Genomic DNA, 23,031 nt, shown 5'->3' with positions numbered 1-23,031 from the left:
GCCTCGCATTGTACAGACGGTGGCAGCCATTAAAGGCCCCTCCTGGGCAGTCAACATGGGAGAAAGGAGAAAGCTTTATGGGACACCATCACCCATAAGCTGTCCCTTACAACGTGCAATGGCCTCGGAGACCAGTTTATCCTGTTGCTGTGCGGTTCATCCTCAAGCAGAACCACAATAGAGCTACTTAGTGTCCTCTGATGACCTGGGCCTGCTGATGGGCACAGAAGAAGAGCCTTCCAGAGCCCATTCCCACGCCTGGCCTTGAGAAGGCCTGGCCCCGACTCATGTTCTGGAACAGTCTGATCTCGAGCCACAGCCCCTTCAGGGTGCTGTGGGCAACTGGCCAATTGACTAGAAAGGGACACAGCAAGCAGGTCAAGGACAGTGGAGTCCCTGTCCACCGTATCTGTCCCATTTGTCTCTGGGGTCCCACTGGCCAACTCACTCACTCCCACCCACAAGTCCAGCTACATCCAGTTAGATCTAATGCCAGTCTGGGCATTGCCTGTGCTTCCAAAAACACTGGACGAAGTGCAGAGACCTTGTGATACCAGAGTCAGGTGGAGTTCTTCCCAGCCTGCTAGGTAAGGAGTAGCCAAGGTGCCTTCATTACTTGCACTCCCTCCTGGGACCTGGGGAAAAGGATACTTCAGAGGGCTTTCACAGCCTGGGTCAGAGCCTTACCTAGCTCTGTCTAGCTCTGTCCACAGCTGTGTAGCTAATATCCCCTCACAGTGACATGAGCTCTGAGCTACAGGCCCAGTCCTCACTGGATGCCATGCAAGGGTGCTGCAGAGTTTCTGTGGAAGGCTGGCAGGGTAGAAGGAATGATGCCCACAGGTTCGCCACCTTTCCTGGGCAGCAGGGTCACCTGGGGGCTAGGGTGGGCAATGAGGAAGCTGCCCAGTGCCAGGTGGAAATGGCTATCATATTCCCAGAACCACAGATGTTTTGTCAAAGCAAGTTCATGCACATGAGCAGAGCCAGGGTCTCTGTCTTCTGGGACCTGGTGCTCACCAACCCTCCAATAGGAAGTGAGGGTGGGCAAGTGCTGTGGAGAGAAGGGCCAGCATTCCAACATGGTGTCCTTCAGGAGCCAAGGTGTCCATCTGGGTAACAGAACTCCCTCCCCCACTCCACCCCAAACCCGTACAGGAATTTTGCAGCCACTACATTGCATCCTGGAGCTCAGAAAAGAACTGCTGGGGGTGTAGGGCATGCTTGCCACAGCCACCAGAATTATAAACACATTGTGCAATCAGGTCTGACAAAAGCTCTGCTGTCCCCTACTCAGGTTTGTTTTTTGCTAGCAGCAAGTTCCGGTACTAAATTCCTCACTATATCTCATCACAGCAGACAAACAAGGTCCTTCTCAGAACGCCTACCTCCAGCCACATGCTCTGCAGTGAGACTGAATACAGCGAGCACAGAATACAGTCCCCCCTAACACTACCTGGAGTGTCCAGGTGATGCTCAACCCAACTCCTTCCCTGGCAGCTGGCCAGCTCCTCTGTGACTGAGGTCTTGTCTACCAGGATCCCAGAAATGTGATCAGCCTCCCAAAGGCATTTGGAACCCTCTGTCGCTCTAGGAAGGCTCCTAGAAGGTGAAGGCCTCAGGCCACTTTGCTGCTGGATTCGAGGTGGGCAGTTCACATACCTGTGGATAATCCCTGCCAGACATTCTTGAAGGACCGGGCCCACCTCTGAAAGCACCACCTGGGCCATGTTCCAGGATTTCCATCACCTCAAGCACAGTAGCAAACGGTTTCAGTCACACAGAAACACCGTACAGCCATAAGGCCCTCTGCCACAGGGAGAATGCGAAGCTCTTGCAGGCAGTGTCTGCCCGTGCCGGAGGGCAGGTCCCACACCTCAGGCTTCCCCAAGCACTGTGGATCCACGTTCAGCATGGTTGGGACACTGGAGTGTAAGGCAGACAGTAGCTACTGCCCTGTGGAAGCTAAGTCCCTGTCCCCAGGCGTTTGGACCTCTATTCACACAGAAGGGTGAGAAAGGGAAGCAGACCCAGGCCAGCTCTCTGCTGAGCCTGCTGTCATCTATGAAATGAATAGGTCCCTGCTGCCTCTGCCCTGGGGCACACCAGGACCAGTGGCTTCCTCTGCAGCTCCTGGTGACTGACTGAAGCTGAGCACTGGCCCCTGCTGTGTTCTGGCTCAGCCCAAGCAGTGCGCCAGCTGGGTGCAGTGGTGCACACCTTTAATTCCAGCACTCAGAGGCAGAAGCAGCTAGATCTCTGTGAGTTCGAGGCCAGCCTGGTCTACAAAATGAGTCCAAGACAGCCAGGGCTAGATAGAGAAACCCTGTCTTGAAACAAACAAACAGCAGTGCCCAACCTCCCTGGGGCAGCAATGGCCACTACTATACCACAGCTCTCAGGCAGGAGCTCAGTCAGCTCCTATCCATTCTTCATTTAGACCACTACAGGGACTGAGATAAATGCAAAGAAGGAATTGCAAACAGGGGCCCCGGCTGGGCTTGAGCTGAAGGGCCTCCACTTCAGTGTACCCCCAAAAGGCTGGAATTTAAAACCCAAACATTTTGTTCCTAACTCCCAAACAAGGACTGTTCAATAAATCTCATATATTTTTATACTGTGGAACATTACGGTTATGAAAGATAGGTGGACAAAGATACAGGAAGATAGACAAACCTGAGTGTGCCTGTGTGTATTCCAGACTTCCACACAGGCGACACACAGAGAGCACATTTTTTGTGAGTATATGCCTCACTTTTCCTTTCCCTTCTCCCAGCAGCCTCAGAAGGCAACTAGGAAAGACTCAAGAGGTCCAGATGACAATCCAAGTTCATACAGTTTGTGGCTAAAGTCTGGGCAGTCTTAACCTAAGCCTCCTCATGTCAGCAGGGGCCAGAGTGGCAGGGTGACAAGAAATTTGCTTTTATATCTGCTGACATCATGCTTGAATTACATCAGTGCTCCTGTCTCCCAGACCTGATCCCTGGGCTCCTTACTGGCTGTCCAGCCACTGGGCTCTCATGTGAAGACAGCCGCTGTGAGGGCTTGCTACTCTCCTCCTGAAGTGACCCCGCTCCTGAGCACGCTCACACACGTTGCTGAAGCCAAATTCTCATTGCCTGACAGTCCCTGGACACAAAGGCCTAAGAATCAGCAAGAGAGAATACTGCTAGCTAAGAAACACCCACAAAATCCTAGAGAGCAAAGAGCCAGGTGTGAGAACCTCACCCCCATCCTAGAACAGTGAAACAACGCAGACGACAGTGGGCACCTCACACAAGGGACATGCTAGTCACAAAGCAGAGGGAAACGCACTGTGGTGGGTGAGGCCCTGCCAGGTGGAAGCTCCGACTCTCCAACTTCCTGCCCAGACGACAGACATTTGGGACTCCCTCCCCGGCAGAAGCTTCACGGACTCCTGCCCGCTAACTAGGGACAGGGCTTTGATACCTTCTCTCAAGGTCTGAGTTTCTTCTGCCATTCAGCACTCCCTGGGGCCAACCCAGTGTCTCAGGAGAGGGAGCCAGGGGGCAGCAGGCAGACTCCTCACCACTGAAGGGGACACTTTGGAGGTGTCACAGTTTGAGTCACCCACCTTTGCCCATCTCCTTGCCCATCTGGATGAAGCCGAGCAGAATGATGAGGGTCAGGGCCAACAACTTGGCAGCAGCAAAGGCATCCTGCACGCGGGTGGCAGCCTTCACACTGTAGCAGTTCACAGCTGTAAGCAGCACTGTGGAGAAGGACAGAGAGAGGAAAGCATGAGTCCCCACAGGGCAGGGTTAGGACACAGATGAAGTCAGGTGCTCCTGGCTGGATCCCACAGAGGCAAAGCCCTGCCTGCCCATGGGCTGACTTTCTGGGACTTGTTTTGATAAGCTAGCCGGTTCTCTGTGGCCAGGGTCAAAGGTTAGAAACTCCAACTCTTCAAAGAGCCTGATCCCAAGTGCCCTGGATAGCCTGCAGTGATTTTTTTTTTTTTTCCTTCTCAGTTTTTATAGATGGGGTCTCAGGCTGGGGTCAAACTCAAGATCCTCCTGTCCAAGCTGCCTGGGTGCTGGGATAATAAGCCTATTCCACCATGTCCAGCTCTTTTTACTTATTTTAGAATTACTACCTGAGCCTTTTCGAAACACAGTCTTACTGTGTAGCCCCATTGGCATTGAACTCTGGACCATCTGCTCCAGCCTCCTGTGTGGTGGGATTAGACATGTGATACCACACCTGGCTAAGACTTCTGTGGGACTGAGCAGCCTCCGCCTCCAGAGGGGACCCCCCTTACCCCCCACATCAGAACCACCTTCATCTGTTGTTTATGTATACCTGGTCCTTGTGGAAGAGCCTGGCTGCAGACTCAAGTAAAACCCAAACCTGCCATTGGAGGATGGCTACCTAATGCTGGCACCACGTACTTCTCTGCCAGCACATGCTAGGGTCAAGCACAGCACTGTAAGCTGTGACATGACCCTCTCCTCAAAGACAACCTTCCATGAGGCTGGGGTAAACAGGTGGGTGAGGCGTCTTGTCTGTGTGGGTCTGTCCAAGAGGAGAACAATGGGGCAATGTGGGCACAGGCTGAAGGGGAGAACCCATGGGAACAGCGTTTTTACATGCTGCTGCATGCAAGTGGGCTCAGGGCATGATAAAACAGAAACGTGCCATTGTACTGTGTCATATACTGACATGAAAGCCACAAGTACTATTTTCTAGACAATTGAGCAACTGGACCACACAGTGTGAAGCCCTCAGGGACCCAGAGGGGCTGCTAACGGGGCTGCGTGGTCCGCTGATGACCTCCAAGACCTTGGCAAGAACATGTGAGTGTCCTTGCAGTGAGAGACTGGAGCTTCAATATTATGCTGTATGTAAACACAGATAAATACTGCAAAACCAACAACCACACCTACTCCACCACCACGGTAGCTGCTGTATTGGTCCCCAGACTAGAGACCACAGCTTCCTCAGCTCTGGCCCCAAGAGAGCTAGGGAGTCTCCATACCCCACTCTGGGGGAGGGGCGGTCCCTGGCTTGCCTGGTCAATCATTAATGAGTACAGCAAGCAGTCTGAGGCCCCCAGCAAGGTCCTGGTTTCCCCAGGATATAGGGAGAACCTCATTGCTTCCCTAATTGAGCAAGTCCCAGAAAAGCTGTGCCAACTCAGGCCTCAGAGACGAAAGGCAGCCTTTTCCCCAGCCAGACTAATTATACGTAATTTTGCAGTTTAGGGAACAGACTGCAAAGACAGGAATCCACATTAATTATCTGGACGTGTACAACCTCAGGTGGAAGGGAAACAGGAAGACTCCCTGGTGCTGGGGCTGGCGGCAACAGCCACTGCTTTACTTCCAGGAAGCCAGAGTTCTCATTAGCATTGAGTCACCTCCCTCTTTATAGCCCTGGCTGATGTAACTAGGCTGCGGGCTGTGACGATGCTCTGAGAAAGCTCCCATGGCCATGTTGTTGCCGCTGCTGCTACAATGATTTGCTTGAAAACTCCCATGTCTCCCAGGGTAAAGGACTGAGAAGAGAATGCAGGATAAACACATGAGCCCCCTTTGAAATGTTTCCCCCTCTGGAGTCTTTGTCCCTTCCTTTACCCACAGGTCACCCGTTTTCTTTGTGATGACAAGGAAACCCAAGAAAAGCCAAGCCTCTCTTGAACCTGCCTCCCCAGATACCAGGCTTCTGGGTGCAAGAGGCTGGCAGATTGCATCACTAGCCAGATCCCGTTTGGCTGGGGTGAGCCGGCAGAAGGGGCGTGGCTAAGCCCAAAGCCAACGTAGCCTCAGCCTTGGCAGCTGTAGTCATCACCGTTTCTGGGCTTTGAAGGGAAAGTATGACTTGGCTCTGGGCTCCAGAGAACGAGCCTCTACTGAGCTGCCCTGTATGAGGTATCCCTTTGACCCTCTGAGGAAGGAAGTAGTGTACTGGAGCTCCATCCTGGCTGTCACAGCAGGCCCCTCCTCTGCTACTCCAAAACTCTGCCCTGTCTGAGGGCCAAGCCAGCTTCTCCCCAGCCAAAACCAGGCCTGAGTCCAGACTCCAGGCCAAGTGGACAGAGGATGGCTAGCACGTGCCGGGCCTCAGTAATCAGGGTTTAACTCTCTCTTCCTAGCTGGTGACTTCTCCTCTGACCTTAGAATAAGACAGAACAAAAGGGACTCTATACTCTCATGTCTGTTATAAAAAAGAACCAAAGCAGGTGATGAAATGGTAATGCTCACTGACTCAGGAACAGGCAAACAAGGGTATTATTATTTCTCACAGCCATTTTCAAAACCAAATAATCTGAAATAAATGAATGAATTCATCTGAATCCAGGGGCTTCTGGCCTTCATGAGACGTTGTCATGAGAGGCAGTCGGAAGACTGACCAGAAGGAACCTCAGCGCCCAGACAGTCTGCCGCCTCTCCACTCTTCCCCACCAACCACAAGAGTAGGACCAGCTGCTGTGACCCACTGCTGTTATCATGCAGCCCCTTGGCAGGGGGCTAAGGATGGCCATGGTGTAGGAGGTGGAAGCTGGTTCTTTTGGGGGTTTCCCACACAGCACCCGCAGATAAGTGTGGCTGTGCTAGCTTGCCCCAACAGCTGGGCCAGTGAGATAAAAGCCTAGTGCTCCATACTGGGTGCAAACAGCTGTGCAGGTCAGGCCCTCAGACCACAGGCCTAATGATGACTGCTCCTCACATGATTAGTCTTCATCCCTAGCAGCACCACGGTGACACCTAGAGCCACTTGGCTAACCACAGGGCTCCTCAGCTCACACCTACAGAGGGTATAGTATACCGAAGACCCTCTACTATCTGGCTGGGCCAGAGAACCCAGAGCTCTAGCCAGGGAAGCCCTCACCCTGACACCACCACACGTGTGGCTGAGCAGGCCTCTGGTACCAGGACACTTGATTGTGAATGTGGCCTTTTGCTTTGGTTGGGGTCTGTAAGGAGGCGCCCTGTTCTCTCCCCCAGAGGACCATACTGGGGCAGAGACAGCTGCCCAGGAACTGCTGCCTCACCCCAGTGGACACGCGGTAACAGCTCACAAGGCAAATGAGGCTGGTCTTGCCCAGATGCCCCAGCAGCACCAAATCTCCCGAGGCTCCCGAGGCAGGGTAGAGGAAGGAAGTGGCTGGGGGCTTTACTGGTTCCAGGAAGCATGGCTGGGCTGGTCCCACAGGGAACCTCTAGCCCTGGCCCAGCAACTGGACGAAGGCCTGAGTGTGGGTTGGCGCAGCCCTGGGACCCTGTCTGGAGGTGATCCTGGCTCCACCTGAATCTAGTCAGTCAGCACATGCAAGGAGCCAGGATTAGTGGTGACCTGCTGATGAACACAGGAGTCCCCGAAGTCAGCAGCGTCTCCCGGCTCCTTAAGGTCTAGGTGTTTTCAAATTCCCCACTTAAGTCTCCTGGGTAGAGCCCACGAGAGCTCCAGCGAGCCTGCCTTGCAGTAAACCAGTGGGCCGTCTATTGGCCAGTCACCTGACCAGACTCCCCAGGTGCTAGTGAAAACAAACGCCAACCACTGGAACTTCCACCCAGACAAGCTTCTGAGGTCAGCAAGTTCCCACACGCTGGGGCCACCTGCCCAAGGTGCCCACTCAGATACCAGTGGGCGACTTCTCCAGGCTCCCTTTTCTGGACTCCAGAGAACACGCTTGGCCACACAGGCTGGGAAACCTCCAGAGTGTAACACAACTCCATTGAAGGATGTCACTCTGAGGGGCCAAGCGAACTCACAACCGTAAGTCTTGGCAGAGGAAGGTTACTGCTGGGGAGTCTTCAATAAGAATTTTTTTTTTTCTTTTTGAGAAAGGGTTTCTCTGTGTGTAGCCCTCGCTGTCCTAGAACTCACTCTAGGCCAAACTGGCCTTGAACTAAGGCGTGCACCACCTCGCCTGGTGTCTACAATGTTCTATGGACACAGGGCCTAACAAGCTGGTCGCACTTAGTCTAACCCTGTGCCCTGTCCTTAGGCTCCGGGCTCTGTCGTTTCTCCACTATCTTCCTCTTGGTGTGGGGTGGAACCCAGGCCATACACTAAACACACAGTGAGCACTAGCCAACCACATACAGTTCCAAGGTGCAAGTATCAGCAACACTTCAAAGAGGCCTGGCACATCCTTTCAACAGGCCAGAAATCATTGGCTTAATATGTTGAAACTCAGTTAAACCCAAGTCCTGGGTTAAGGAAAACACCCACTCACCCCTGAGTGACTTCCCAACTCATCTTCTGAAGCAAGCTCCCTCAAGACAGGTCTCAAAGGTTCCTGGCAGCTCTGAATGGCTGCCGGGCCTGTCACAGGGTACAGGACACCGCTAAGCCTCTGCTCCCACTCCATATGCAGAACCGGCACCACGAGGCTAAAGGCCCATGCCCAAGGGCTTCCTATTAATCTGATCACTGCAGTGTTGACGAACCAAAAAAATGAAACTGTGTGGGTGATAAGGGTTCCTCATCACCAGCTGGGTGCAGGCTTACACATGTACACACGGCCCCGCAACTCCCCCATCAGCGAAGCTACCAAGAAAAGGCAGGTAAGACTTGGCTCCAGCTACACAGCAGTTCCTGGAGTAGGAGAGCACCCAGACCTGTAAGTCTCACAGCCAGACTCGGGACTAACCTTTACGTCCCTAAAGAAGCACTTGAGTAGTCTAGCTGTAGGTCTATGTGTGGCACACACAGACACTTTTCCTAGTATTTGAAGCATGGCCAGCAGATGGTAGCAAACATTACAATAAACTTGCTGAATGGAGTGCATTCAGGCTTCACCAGGGCACAACGGGTGTGTGTGTGTGTGTGTGTGTGTGTGTGTGTGTTTATGTGTTCGGGTGTGTGTATAGTGATCAGCATATACCTGTTAATAACAAGACACCAAGGCATCTCTCCATCTCAATCAGGTCCAGCAGGTGCAGTCAAAAGAGCCAGAAATCCCTAGGCTGAGGGACTGCCAGCTGACTAGGCCCAGCACTGAACAGCACTTTAGGCAGCTGCTCCCCTTAGCAGGTGTGTCCCCTGCAGCCTCTACCTTATCCATTGTGGTACAGACGTTCAATCCCACCCTGTCCTGGGCCACGAGTCTGGAGGGCTCACAGCTCGAGAGACAGAGTCAGGAGCTGGCTCAGGCCATCTCTGTGGCCCTGATCCTCCCACACAACCCAGACTGATGAGGCTCAAGGGAACCAGTAAACACACTCCTAGACACTTCCGTTCTGTAGCCTGAGCTACCGGCACGCTCGGAAGTATAAGCTGAAGGCCGGCTCCTCACTGGCCACGAGCAGCTGCCATACCTAAGGTCTCGGCAATGACACATGCAGGCCAGCCCCAAGGTCAGGGCGAGTCAGTGTGGATCAGATTGCACACACCAGGCTCCAGAGAACTGGGATGGGAAATCCTGCTAATTCTTTACACGGCAGCAAATCCTGGCAAAGGGGAAGTGTGGGCATGGTACAGAAAAACATCCAGCCAAGAACTCGTCTGATGGCTGGTGCTCAGGGGTGAAGACACCTCAGGCTCGCAGGCTCCCCATGACACACAGACTCTTGTGACCAAGGCCACCTCAGGACCTTGGCACCTGCCACCCTGCCTAGAGGCATGGCTGGGTGCTCCCAACCTACTCCTGCCTCAGCTTCTCTAGCTGTGAAACATGGGAATGATTACATGGATTTCAAAGGCTAAGTCAGAGGAAATATGCAGAGGCTGGGTGTTCACCATGAAACAATGCTTTCAGGGTACTTGCCCTCATTTGTCTCAGGGCCTGGGACTGTGGCTGTTCAGAGATCCTGGCCATGCTACGGATTACCCAGCAGTCCATAATCCCCAGCAGCACCCGCCCTACCTCTCCCCTCCTCCAAAAAAAAAAAAAAAGAGTTAGAAATGTCTGAATGCCTACATGCCTTATTTCCCACCTGCCCTGGTCACAGGTTCTGAGGTTCTAGGTCCCATGACTAGATCTGCTCAGTGCGCATGTGCTTTCATGTCTGGCTGGGAAAGCCGATTTTGGTGCTAATTACAAAGCTCTAGGCAGCACTGAGCTCATGGATCTAGACACTGGGGCCACTGGCGCATTAGCAGTGCCACAGTCTTTGCCTCAGCTCAGCCATGGCAGCAGGCATGGCCAGAAACTCCAACAGGGGCCTGTGTAGGCCTGGGGTCTATAGCAGAGGCAGTGACTTGAAGAGAGGGGGTAAAAAGCCACCCCCCACCCCACCTAGTTGCTACTCAGTTGACCCGCTGACCTTCAGGTCAGAAGAACCTGGACAGAAACCCAGGCAGGGCCAAGCGGGAATCTACGCTTCTCCAACAGGCCCCAGGGGAAGAGAGGCGGCTAGCACCCTCCAGAGACTGTTTCTCCCTCCTTTGGTCCTTTTCTCAGTGCAGGGCTGGTCCCTGTTAAGAAGGAGCAGGCACACGGGGCAGAGCACAGGAAAATGATACATATCCTTGTGTACACTAAATAAAGCTCTCCACCAACACCTAGGCAGGATGGATCCCCATTTTATAGAGTTATGCGTGGAAGTGTGGAGGGTCCTTCCTGAAATCAGACCACGTGGGAAAAAAATCCCAGGCCACAGCCTCCAGACACATGCCAGCTAAGACTGTCCGAACCCCGGCCCGACTCATCTGGTGGAGAATAACGAGTTTCCTGGCACTGAGGAGTTTATGCCAGCCAGTCTCTCTGGCATAAACTCTCCTGAGAGGGTTCCCATCCTCCACTCAGCTGGGAAAAGGATAGGACACACACCTTCAAGGTTTCAGACCAGTCAGCAGGCCATGTCCTTCACACTCTCAGGCCTGGGAAGGTGACACAGGTCGCAGGAGAACAATGAGCTGGTCACCACGCAGAGCCTGTGCTGCATTCTGGAGTCTAGGCTGCTGCCCTCCATGCACCTCAGCACAGCCAGACATGGCCTGTGAGGTTAGAGACATCCCAGCTCAGCTAGAATCTCAGCTCCTTTGGAGGATTCTGCAACAAGACAAATCTTGGCACTGCCTGAATGTCCTCGTTAGTTTTATGTGAATTGACACAAGCTGGAGTCATTTGGGTAGAGGGACTCTTTAACTGAAGAAATACCCCCAGAAGAACTGCCTGGAGGCAAGCCTATAATGCATTTCTTAGCAAACGATTCCAGTGGGAGGGTCCAGCTCACTGGGTGTAGCGCCACCACGGGGGGATGGGTGGTCCTGGATGACATTAAACAACAACAACAAAAAAGAGCAGGCTGAGCAAGCCCTGAGGAAAACACTGATAAGAAGCACTCTTCCATGGCCTCTGCATCAACCCCTGTCTCCAGCTTCTTGCCCCGGCTTCTCTGGATGACGCACTACGAGCTGGAAGATGGGAGAAACCCTTTCCCAAGGTGCTTTTGATTACGGTGTTTAGCAGACTTACCTAAGACACTGGGCTCCAAGTCAGCTTGACACCATCTAAGCTACTGAGCTCTACTCAGGCAAGAGCAAGCACACGCCAGGTAGCGGCAGTGCACACCCTCAGTCCCAGCACTCTGGAGGCAGAGGCAATCAGATCTATGAGTTCAAGACCAGCCTGGTCTACAGAGTGAGTTCTAGGACAGGCAGGGTCACACAGAGAAACCCCCGCCCCACACCACCACAAAACAAAACAAAGAACACAAAAAAACCCAAGCCACACACCTCAGGCCTCACTCACACAGGCACGTGACGGTCATGAACGGTGTGGACAGCAAGTCTCTAATCTTTATGAAAGACTCCTCTCCAGGTTTCCCACAGCAAGGTCACAGGGAGGTCTCCAGACACAGCAACTACCATTACCCAACAGCCTCATCTGGGGGAAGGACACTCATGGAGAGACAAGCGTAAGGGACTCTAGAACTCACCAACCCACAGAACCGGGCCTCTGCCCTAAAAGCAGACTCTTGGTGCCTCAGGGCATGGAAGCCAGGGAACAGTACATTCCCCAGAAGTGCCCTCTAGAAAGAACAGGACACTCGCAGACACATACTGAAACTCACTGCTCAGAGGATAACCTGCCCAGAGCCAGCAACCAGGCCTTAGAGGCTCTGCAGCCCTTCTGAGCCTCTAAGAGCCTCTGGGGTCTGCCTGCCCTGCCAGGCCAGCTGCCTTTCTAGCAGAAATAGGTGTGGCCTCCTGTAGAAGCCTGTCCTGCTGTCACTGAGACCCTCTCATCCCAACCCGAGGGCGGTGGCGGCAGAACACACCCCCGCGGTTCCGACAAACAGAACTGTGTCTGCAGCGCTTGTCAAGTAGACCAAGTGGGCAGAAAGGAAGACTGGCAGATCTCACCCTGACATTCCAGAACTCGAGCCAGGCTGTGTCTGTTCTAGAACTCACCAGAGGGTTTTACCTACTGCAGCCACAAAGGATGGTAACAAAGCTAATTAAGATTTTTTTTTTTATCGTGGGTCATGGGGCTGGAGAGATGGTCTTCCAGGGGACTGACTGGGGTTCAAGCCAGTGGCCCATAACTGTCTATAACTCCAATCCCAGGGGCTCTGACTCTCTCTTCTGGCCTCCACAGGTAATGCACACACAACAGGTGGTGAAAACTTATGTAGGCAAAACACTCACACACATGTAAGTTTTCAAAAATTTTAAAACCAAAATTCCGGGAGCTGGAGAGATGGCTCAGAGGTTAAGAGCACTGGCTGCTCTCCCAGAGGTCCTGAAATTCAATTCCCAGCAACCACATGGTGGCTCACAACCATCTATAATGAGATCTGGTGCCCTCTTCTGATGTGAAGGCATACATGCAGATGTTGCACACATAATAAATAAATTAATTAATTAAAAAAGAAAAAAACACGACAACCCCTTGTATCACAATCACAAAAGAAGTCTGTGAAAGCATGACCTGCCGCATGCTCTATGGAAGGCACTGGCTATCTGAGCAGAGCCCACATGCAGGGCATTCTCAAATCTTGGAAGCTCCAAATGTTGCAGAAGCTTGTTGGAGCCCTAAGTGAAGCTTTCCTGAGAAACTGAAGCATGTTGTGTTTCCTCAGACTTTAAAAAAAAAGGCGTCCACTGTGACCCAACTTCGACTTTACCATTAGCTACAGGGTTGGGGTGACAGGAATGGCTGACCCTCACATGTCTATATAGTTGAATATTTACACCATTATGCATGTGTTAGCCTTTCTTTCTTAAAGAAAGAAGACATTTGGGCCAGTGAGACGGCTCTGCAGATAAAAGGGCTTGCTGCCAAACAAAGACCCGATTTCCAGGCCAGGGGCTTACATGGTAGAAGAAAAGAGCTCCCATGATTGTCTTCTGACCTCCACCAGTGCGCAGAACAAATAAAACATTGAGAAGAAATTTAGAAGAAAGGACATTTGCAAACCCTTCACGCTCACTGCCACCTGTGAGCAAGAGCTGTTTCGCATACTTCACAAACACCTGCACAAGCCAGAAACCGGCTTTCCAGGTCCATTTGACAAGGAGTGTGGGCTCTTATGATACCATGCCAGCCTGGCATGGTGGTGCACACACTTACTCCATGCTCTCAGGGGCAGAGGAGAGTTGCAGGCTACACAGCAAGACCCTGTCTCAAGATACAAACAAACACGAGAAACCTTCCGATACTCATACCAACCCCTATCTGTAATTCCTATCAATAATGAAAATTGGACAATTAAAATTCTGAGTAGGCAAGTGCAGTAACCCATTGTCCCTTTTGAGCCCAGGCTTTCCCTCGCCAGTCCAGTACTTCTGCAGATCAACCGTGGCTTTGACCATTTTTTTACACATGAACCAAGCAAACTGCATGGAGACTTTAACATGTCATCAGCCAGTCAGTCTCCAAACAGTATTACAGAGCAGGTGTGTTCGTGTGTGTGTGGGGGGGGGGGGTCCAGGATTTAAGCATAACGAGAGTCTCATGGCCAAAGCCCCCACAGACACTGCCCTTCTGCAGCTGCTTCGGTGCTGACAGTGGCCCCTCCTCGGATCACAGCTCAAAACTTTTAGCCCTGCTACCTGTCCCCATCTCCTTGCTTGCTAATTAGCAAGGCAACTCCGAAAGGAAACAGATGAATTTAGCTGCCTGGGATCATCTGTAAATTTTGAAAGCAGCATAGTTTCCAGGTTGCTTCCTCAAACTTCCCCCAAAATCTCCCCCCAAATCATGTGGCATTTACTTCAAACGACTGTTCTCCCCGGTCCTGGGAGCGGGGTGGGGTGGGGTGGGGGTAGATCACACAACTGTTTTAGAAAGCAGAAACCAATCCTTCTTGACCTGTGCGCCCCACTAAGGCTACACTCAACAGCTGTTACCTGGCACATATTGGGACCTCCCCCGCCCCCAAGGCCACCCACCCAGACTGTCCGCCGCCAAGCTCCAAGCCCTTTATTGACAGCCAGCCTTTACAGGATTCTGTGCTCACCCCAAAGGAACAAGCAGCCTTTACTACCACACACAATTTTATTACTACTGTTTTCTTATGAGTCAGCCCATGCACTAATTCCTGACAGGCCAGTTTGAAGGACGTAAGTAATTTTTTTAACTGTAATTTCCCTCTTAGCAACCAGTCAGCAATCGAAGCTGAAACAGGAAACTGGCACCCCAGCCACTCCACGTGCTGCATTGCAAGACGCAGGGGCTACTGCTTTCACCCGGGACAGGCTGGACTGCTCGAGGAATTAGGTCCAGGAAGCGGGATGCCCGCCGCAGGGTCAAAGACGGTACCCCCGAAAGTGCGGACCCTGTGAATGGGTTAAAGAAACGCACGTAGGTTCTGGAACCTGTGACTTTAGCCTGGAACTGCCGAGATGGTCCAAGGATGGACAGATGGAGGGACGCTGGGATGGGCACTCGGGACATAGAAAATGTTAAAAGACCTGGGCTCTCGCCCACTCCGCCCCAGCCGGACCCCTACTTACGCACGCAGAGGCAGGCCACGAGCTTGGCTGCCTCCTCGGGCACCGGACAGGTGGGGAAGATCGGCTTGAGCAGGTAGGTGGCGAAGACCAGCGCCACGATGTACTGTGAGGAGGGCCGAATGATGAGCAGCTCGATCCAGAGCTTGAGGAAGGCCGGCAGCGAGCCGTAGACCTCCAGCATGTAGGCGTAGTCGCCGCCCGACTTGGAGATGGTGGTGCCCAGCTCGGCGTAGCAGAGTGCGCCCACGATGGAGAAGACGCCACACACAGCCCACACCACGAGGGCCAGCCCGGGCGAGCCCGCTTCCTTGAGCACGCCCGTGGGCGTCACAAAGATGCCCGAGCCGATGATGGTGCCCACGATGATGGCCACACCATTGAGCAGAGTGATGTTGCGCTGCAGGGTCACGCCTTCGCCCCCGGAATCCGAGCCGTCCGCGTGCCGCGCCACCAGCATCTTCTCTCTCGCCTGCCGCTCCTCCTCGGCTGCCGCCGCCAGCGTCGCCGCAGGGGACGCCACCGCGCGCCGCTTTGCGCCCGCGCCCGCCATGCTCTCGCTCCCGGCTCGGCCTGGATACCCGGCGTGCGCGCGGCCGAGCCGCCCTCCGCGCACTGAGAAATGCGTCTGCGCCCGCGCGGCTCCTGAGGCCTTTTATTCTCGCCGTTACCCGCCCGCCAGGCCCCGCCCACCGCCGCCGCAGTTGGTCCGTCTGCGGAGGCCCCGCCCACCTCCGTCCGCACGACTCCGCCTCCCCTCGGGCCCCGCCCCTAGGCCTGTTAGAGCACGTGGAGCCCAGAATGCGGCGTGGTGTTGTATTTAACGCGGTGTATTGCGTGAGATTGGAACGCTGCACGCGGGTGGCGAGGCCTCACGCCTTCTCACAAGTCCCTCTGTGCGTTGGACCGGGGGCCGGACGGTGATGACGTGCCTCTCCTCTCTCTTGCCTCCCCTGCCCCAAGTGGAAGCTGATGGTACAGAGGACTCGCCTGGGGTCAAAGCACCGGGAGGGTAGTTCAAGGTGTACGCTCACCACCTGCTGGGAATCTTGTCCTTTCCTAGAGGGACCTTATCTCACCTTCTTCCAGTCTGCATATCCGGTGTAACTGGGAGGGGGGGGAGTCGCGTATGGAAGAAGTGATGGCTGGGGCACGCTTATGGTCCAGCTTGGTCGTGAGGAAACAAGTCAAGAGGGTGAAAAGATCCATCAGCTCTGGAAGCAGGGAATAGGCCAGGATGGGAGCCAGCCCAGTCCTGGACATGGATACGCATCTGATCTCAAGTCAGAAGCTTGCCTCGTGGTACACCCAACCTGGAAAAGCAAGCTTTGGAAGGAGAGAACCTGCGTACTCAGTGGAAGTGAAGACGGGGACCCCTTAGTTAGAGCAGGCCGTAGAGTGAAGGGGCTTTAGCTCGTCATTCTTAGAAAATCTTAGGTAGGAGGGCTTTTGAGGTTAGAAGTCTGAAAGCCTCAACACCCCAGGCCTGGTTGCAGGGCATGGTAATTTGAGCCGACAGATGTGCTGGGAAAGCTCTAGACAGTGGTCAAGGTCAGACAAGGAAGCCCCACCACCAACTTTTCACCCACTGTTCCCTTCTCTGTCCTAAAGAGTCTTCTGCTCACACATACACACACACACACACACAAACAGAAGCCGCCGGTGAGGGGCTGTAGTTGAAGAAGAACGTTCCGACCCGTGAGGCTGCAGAGCCAGCTGTGCTGTGCACAAACAGTCCAGTCTGCTAAGCAGATCCTCTCTGCCTTCCCCACTCCTGAGGCATGACCAAACGAAAAAGGTTCAAACTTCTCGCCATCCCTGGAGCCACAGCGGCAGCCAAGAATGCCAAAGCTGTCCTTGCAAGGCCGAGTTGGGGAGGTGTTTACCAAGGACTCCAGGGCATGTCACGGGAGCCCCCTTCCAGTGTGTCAGTCCTTCACATGCCAGGGAGCTGAACGGTCACACCAGCATTAACATGCCTGAGTTGGTGGCTTTGGGAGGATTGAGAAACTTGCCTCTCATTCCTTGCACGGCCCTTTCAGAGGACTAAAGACATACCACCAACCCACTGAGACATTGCTAAGATTCCAAGGTGCAGCTCCTGACTGAAAAAGACGCGTGGCAACTCTGAGAGACACTGTAAACGAGGAAACCGACTTGCAGTTGTGAAACTCGCCCACCCTCCTGGCCTCTGACCTCAAAGCAAGCAACCTGCCAACCTCTCACCTGTGGGTGTGAACCCTGCGAACCTTCAGTCCTTTGGAATCTCTTCCCATTCCCAGTAGCGAGGTTCTGTGTAACAGTCATTGGGGAGCTTTGATTTGAGCCACAGTTAGCAATAGTCCACGAAGGTGTAAAATCACGACCACAATTAAGCCAAGAAGGGTGGTGCTGGAGGAACCCACAGGTTCAAATGGCTTTTCTGGGTCTGGAATTCAGAGAAAGAATTAACAAGGAAAGCAGCAAGAGGGACCCTGTGTTCAATCAAGTTCTCTGGGACAGTTGGGAGGTTTAGTACCTGGATATTGGGGTTCTGGGATGCTGTTGTGGTCCTTTCCAGGAAGGGTGACCAGGCCCATTGAATGTCCCTAAGACCCAAGGCCGTGACAACTCCACTGCCATGTAAGGTTTAGACTTCCTTCTGCAAAGCAGCTTTGGTGTGTACCCCTGCCCGCTCCCTTGGTAACAGAGAAGACTCTGAAATCTTTTCCAGGAGCGCCATCTACTGGTGGATTCAGGAGCAGTTTGATTTTAAACAAATTTCCTTAGTTGCGGTGGCCATGGTGGTAGCCTAGTGGCTAGCTAGCTCTTCAGTTGGTCAGTAATTTATTTAAAACGGTGTTGGGTATTCTCACAGGGCTGATGGGGTGTCGGGATCCCTGCCTTCCCACATCCATCTTGAGATGAGAGCACGTGTGACCACCTCTTAACAGTCTTTCGCAGAAGAGAGGGGTGGAGAGTCGCCGGACCCTCCCTCCTGCCCGTGCTGCCCAGCTGCACACTTCCACCCCTGTACATGAGGTGATGGGAGGTGTTGGAGTACAGGGGAGGTAAAGGGTTGATCGTGAGAGTGTTGACACTGCCATCTTGTCACCTACGCTTCTGGAAGTAACTGGGCCCCATGAGCTCATCATTAGCCAGCTTGGGCTTGCACGGAACTGGGTCTGTCGGTGCCCCATCTATCATAAGCAGAAGTTTGTTTGCATCTACCCATGAAAGCCACACAACAGAGACACAGTAACCTGGGCATCTCTGCAGACGGGAGTGTGTGTAGGTCAGAGGCCACCTTGCAGGAGTCAGTCCTCTCTAGCACATTAGTTTTGAGGGTTGCACTCAGGCTTGGCTGCAAGCACCTTTACCTGCTGAGCCATTTTTGTGACACCCCCCCTTGTTTATTTTAATTTTTTAATTTTATATTGTTTTTTTTTAATTTATTTTATGTGGATGGATGTTTTGACTGCATGCGTGTCTGTGCGCCACGTGTGTCTGGTGACAAAAGGAAAGAAGAGGGCGTTGCATTTCCTGTAAGCGGAGTTACAGAGGGTTGTAAGCCATCATGTGGGTGCTGGGAACTGAACCGGTCCTCTACGAGAGCAAAAAGTGCTCTTGAGCACACCCCTTGTGTTTTGAAAGAGGGTTTACATAGGCCTGGACCTTGCTGAGTAGGCTAGGCTGCCCTGGATTGCCTGGCCCTGCCTCCCCGGCCCTGGGCTTATAAACCTGTGTTACCACACCTGGCTCTTTTGTTCTTTTTTTTAACGTGGATTCTGAGAGATTTTACTCAGGTCAACTCAGTCAACACCAACTGAGCTATGACCCCAGCAACTTTTAAAGTATTTTGATTATTTATTTTTATTTTTTTCTGTGTATTGGTGTTTTGCCTGCATGTATGTCTGTGTGGGGGTGTCAGATCCCTCTGGAACTGGAGTTACAGACTCTGTGAGCTGCCATGTGGGTGCTGGGAACTGAACCCAGATCCTCTGGAAGAGCAGCCAGTGCTCTTAACCACTGAGCCACCTCTCCAGCCTTTCTTGATGGGGGATTGATGTCAGATTCTTGGTGGCAAAAGCTGGTAAGAGGCCTTTCCAACGATGTTAGCCATACTGTTAAAGTGAACATTTGCCCCGAGCAGCCATTGCTGCTGTGAGGAGCGGCCTCTGCCCGTCCTTTCAGCCTCTTGTTTGCCTCTGTGTAGTGGCACAGTCACTAGTATATAAGCCAAGACAGCACACCTCCAGCAGGCCCTGTCTCTGCAGTGGAGATGGTACTGAGGGATGCCAGGAACCCAGTGTGGCCTGCATGAGCAGATAGCCGGACCTCTCAGGGCTCTGGGTACCGGTTTTCATTTTGCCACACTAGTCAGTTTTGAAAGCCTCTCTTACAGGTGCTTAGATCTGCAAGAGCAGGTTCCTAGACACGAGTCCTTTTCCAAATGGACTGCAACTTCCTCCACACTCGAAGTCCTGGCTCTTGGAGCCAGTACCGGCAGAGGGCAGGATGCTTTGCTGTGAAGCCAGTGGAGGAACAAATTGGGATCATTTGGGCTCTGGGAAAGAAGAAATCTGATCCCCTCACCCATCAGTACTGGGTGGCCAAACACCTATAAACCAACCAAATGCACTGGATGCTGAGGCAGGAGGGGTCGTATGCTTCAGGCCAGCCTGAGCTACGTAAACAAAAAACAAAATGCTACGAGTGAGACAGCCTGTCCCTGCTCCTGGGCAGCTCCTCAGGCCCCTCCGGCTTCTGCTTGAGTTTTTTCTCAAAAAACAAAATGCTACGAGTGAGACAGCCTGTCCCTGCTCCTGGGCAGCTCCTCAGGCCCCTCCGGCTTCTGCTTGAGTTTTTTCTCAAAAAACAAAATGCTACGAGTGAGACAGCCTGTCCCTGCTCCTGGGCAGCTCCTCAGGCCCCTCCGGCTTCTGCTTGAGTTTTTTCTCAAAAAACAAAATGCTACGAGTGAGACAGCCTGTCCCTGCTCCTGGGCAGCTCCTCAGGCCCCTCCGGCTTCTGCTTGAGTTTTTTCTCAAAAAACAAAATGCTACGAGTGAGACAGCCTGTCCCTGCTCCTGGGCAGCTCCTCAGGCCCCTCCGGCTTCTGCTTGAGCTCTCTCATCTCCTCAGGCTCCCTGGTCTCTACCCTGGCTCTCTTTGCTTAATTCCTCAGACAGCCCCAGCCATGCAACCCCTCTCCCCCTCTGCCTCCTCTCCGCCCAGCTCACACTGAGTGCCTCTAGTGTGGCTCGCCTGTGCCTACCCCATCTCTGGGTTCGGAGCACCCCCAGCAGCATACACCTTGCACCTGGGGCCGTGGCCTGTTGTTTTAAAGACAGGTTCTGACTGTGTGACCCTGAACTGGCATGGTACTTACTATGCAGATCAGGGTGGCCTCAAGATCACAAAGGTCTGCCTGCCTCTCTCTCGAGCACTGGGTGGAGTTGCAGGCCTGTATGACCCCACCATGCTTCTGGATGCACCCCAAGTGCCCTGGGCTCTAACAGGCACACTGCCAATAAATAGTTGTTGGACTGAACAGTAAAATGGAGTCCACTGCAAGTGTGATTATGAAGTAACGCAGAAGGACTGTACATGTGTGAGCGCACACACATGCCATTATGATGTGTGTGGCCAGATCTAGGTTTCTATGTTTGAAAGCATGTGTACTAGACAGCCTTCAGAATTTCCAGAATTCAGTTAAAAGGATAAGCAGAATTTAACTTGCTTAAAGATAACTTTCACGTTCAGAAGCATTTAAGTGCTACTGAAAACCATACCCAAACCAACAGGAAATTCTGATGAGGAGATTAATCTCAATCCTAGAAACGCATCTACCCTCTGTCCTTCCTGTTGTGGACAGGAGCGACTCTACCCCACAACCCCAGAAGACTGAAGGCTGTGATCAAACTGGACCTGGTGGTACGTGCCTCTAAACCCAACACTTGGCAAGCTGAGGCAGGAGGATCTCATGTTCCAGGCCAGTGTGGGCTGTGTGAGGTCCTGTATCAAATGTGAGTAGAACACACTGTCCCTGTTCCCTTTGCAGCTCCTCAGGTTATGAGGGGCCTGCAGCGGAAGCAAGCTTCTCCCCGCTGACAGTGCTCACAGCTTGGGGAGCACCCAGGAGGCCTACGGACAGGGAAGAGGGCTGAGGAGGTTAAGGGTAGGAAGAAGTGGCTCTTGCAAACAGTCAAGGGACTGCATGCACAGCTCATCTGTAAGAGAACGAAGGGCCCGGCTGCCTCCAGGAGAAACAGGTGCTTCAACCTCACTATCACAGGAAGCTTCTGGAACAGGGAAGCTAGAGGATCGTGTTTGATTCACAACCACACACACAGTCACTTCCCCAATCAGAGATGTAAGTTTGGGGAGAGCAGGGAGAGGAAGAGGAGAGGCTAAGCCGAAAGATGAGGCCAGCTGGTCAGGGCATGACAGTACGTGAAACAAATATGGATCTGCAAGGTTTGATGGTCTCTGTGTTCCACTGACGGGAACCATTGGTTCCTCAGATGTAGGGATGAAGGGCTGAAGGGAGTAGGTGTCCCTAAGTCTGTCTGTGGCACTGGGAGCCATTGGCTTGAAGGGACCTCTGAGTGTCAAGTTGGGTTATGGTGGCAGGCCTAACAGGCCCCCTGTCAAACAGAGGAACAAGTCTTGAGCTGTGCGGTACCCATTGCCCGAAGAACATAGCTGGGTGTAGATACAGCTTAGGCCTTGGGGACTTTCCCAAGGACACTACTTCGGGGAAAGAAAGGATGGGTAACCATCAAGGGAAGGAGTGACTCGGGCCTCTTAGAACAACTGTGCATGCTCTGGGGCTGAGAGAGGCTGGTGACCCCAGTTACACAACATGGGCAGGGGAGAGAGAGGACTGGGGACAGTGCAGGGACAGCCATCACCCATGAGATTGTATCTTAAATGCAGCTTCTTCGTGGGGACCCAGCAAGAGTTCTCATGCATTCGCATTCTCACAGATGGAGAACAATAAAGCAAGAACCTTGAACTTTCCAAGTCAGGCCAGATATTCTGAAGATGTGTGGGCTCTTCACAGAGCGCTCAGGACTGTGAGGGAGGCTCCTTTGTTTCTTGCCCTGCCGCTTTGAGGGCTGATATCAAAGCCTTTTCCTCTCAAGCTTTGTTTGTAGTTTTGTAGCAATGTGTGCAGGCTCAGCCTTTTTCCCGGGAGTGTATCAGTGACTCCAGGCTAACATGGCTTTTTAAAAATAGCTAACAAAAGGGATTTTTTTTTTTTCAGGAGACAAAGGCATCCTTACCCTCAGAGGAAAGAGTGCCTTGGATCCTGCCTCACTTCTTGTGGAGGCACGGTGGAGCTAAGCCCCTCCCTCCCTGTAGGTGCCCCCATCTTGCCTTCCCTGCCTCTTAGATTCCATGAAAATGGATGCTCATTAATAATTAACATATGCCTTATCCCAGGCTCAAATCTTCAGACCTGGGACCCAACCCCATTTTCTAGCACAACACAGAGTCCTGTTGCTCAAAGGACCCAAGCTCCTTTCTGATAGTTTCCTGAAAGGTCTGGTGGAAGCAGTTTTATGCCTGCATTTTAGACTTCAGGACATTCTGCCTCATTGATGCTGTCTTTCCCCTAGCTGCATGAGCACAGAGGGCTGGGACATACACATGCTTGAGGACCAGGGTCTCCATTCCTTACAAAGAGCCACGGCGGTGTTCATCTGTAACCCCAGCACCCAGGAGGCAAAAAGCAGACAGATGATCTCGAACATGAGATCCTGCTGCCCGGGCATCCTGCATGCTACAGTTAATGCGCGTGCGCACGATCATGCACGGCCGGAGGACACACCTGTCTGTCCGAAGCCTCCATGTGTGGTCCTCTCGTTGCAGACTCTGTCCTTGCAGATTGAAGGCCCTTCCTTCCCTGGAGACCTGAGGGTGACTGTTTCCCCAAGTCTCAAGGACGGACTTCGGGTTCCAAGATTATCACTTTCCCCCTTGTATCATGTCTATGATGACACAAAGGCAAGATTATCACTTTCTCCCTTGTATCATGTCTATGGTGACGACGCCACCCGACCCTTCAGTACTCTGCTGCCAGCCATGACACCAAGACACCCAACGTGCCTGGAAGTCACGAGCGGCCTTCAGGTGTCGGCTGCACCTGGGCCAGCGACTGCCGCGATCACA

The 23,031-nt window shown here is 52.9% G+C and overlaps 1 protein-coding gene across 1 annotated transcript in view; it reads right to left on the bottom strand.

Annotated features, from left to right (window-relative positions):
- Nucleotides 1-15,504, bottom strand: part of Slc7a5 (solute carrier family 7 member 5) — a 28,484-nt gene extending 12,980 nt beyond the window's left edge. The window contains exons 1-2 of the mRNA XM_021631152.2: nucleotides 14,875-15,504; nucleotides 3,596-3,733 (exon numbers count right to left, since the gene is read on the bottom strand). Of these exons, the coding sequence (XP_021486827.1) occupies nucleotides 3,596-3,733; nucleotides 14,875-15,424 (688 nt within the window). The 5' untranslated portion in view covers nucleotides 15,425-15,504. The remainder of the gene's footprint in view (nucleotides 1-3,595; nucleotides 3,734-14,874) is intronic.
- Nucleotides 15,505-23,031: the final 7,527 nt, after the last annotated feature.

The sequence above is a fragment of the Meriones unguiculatus genome, chromosome 10, assembly GCF_030254825.1.
Source record: "Meriones unguiculatus strain TT.TT164.6M chromosome 10, Bangor_MerUng_6.1, whole genome shotgun sequence".
NCBI classification, from domain to species: domain Eukaryota; kingdom Metazoa; phylum Chordata; class Mammalia; order Rodentia; family Muridae; genus Meriones; species Meriones unguiculatus.
The sequence above is the reverse complement of the archived record's forward strand: the minus strand, read 5'-3'. Positions and strand labels throughout refer to the sequence as shown.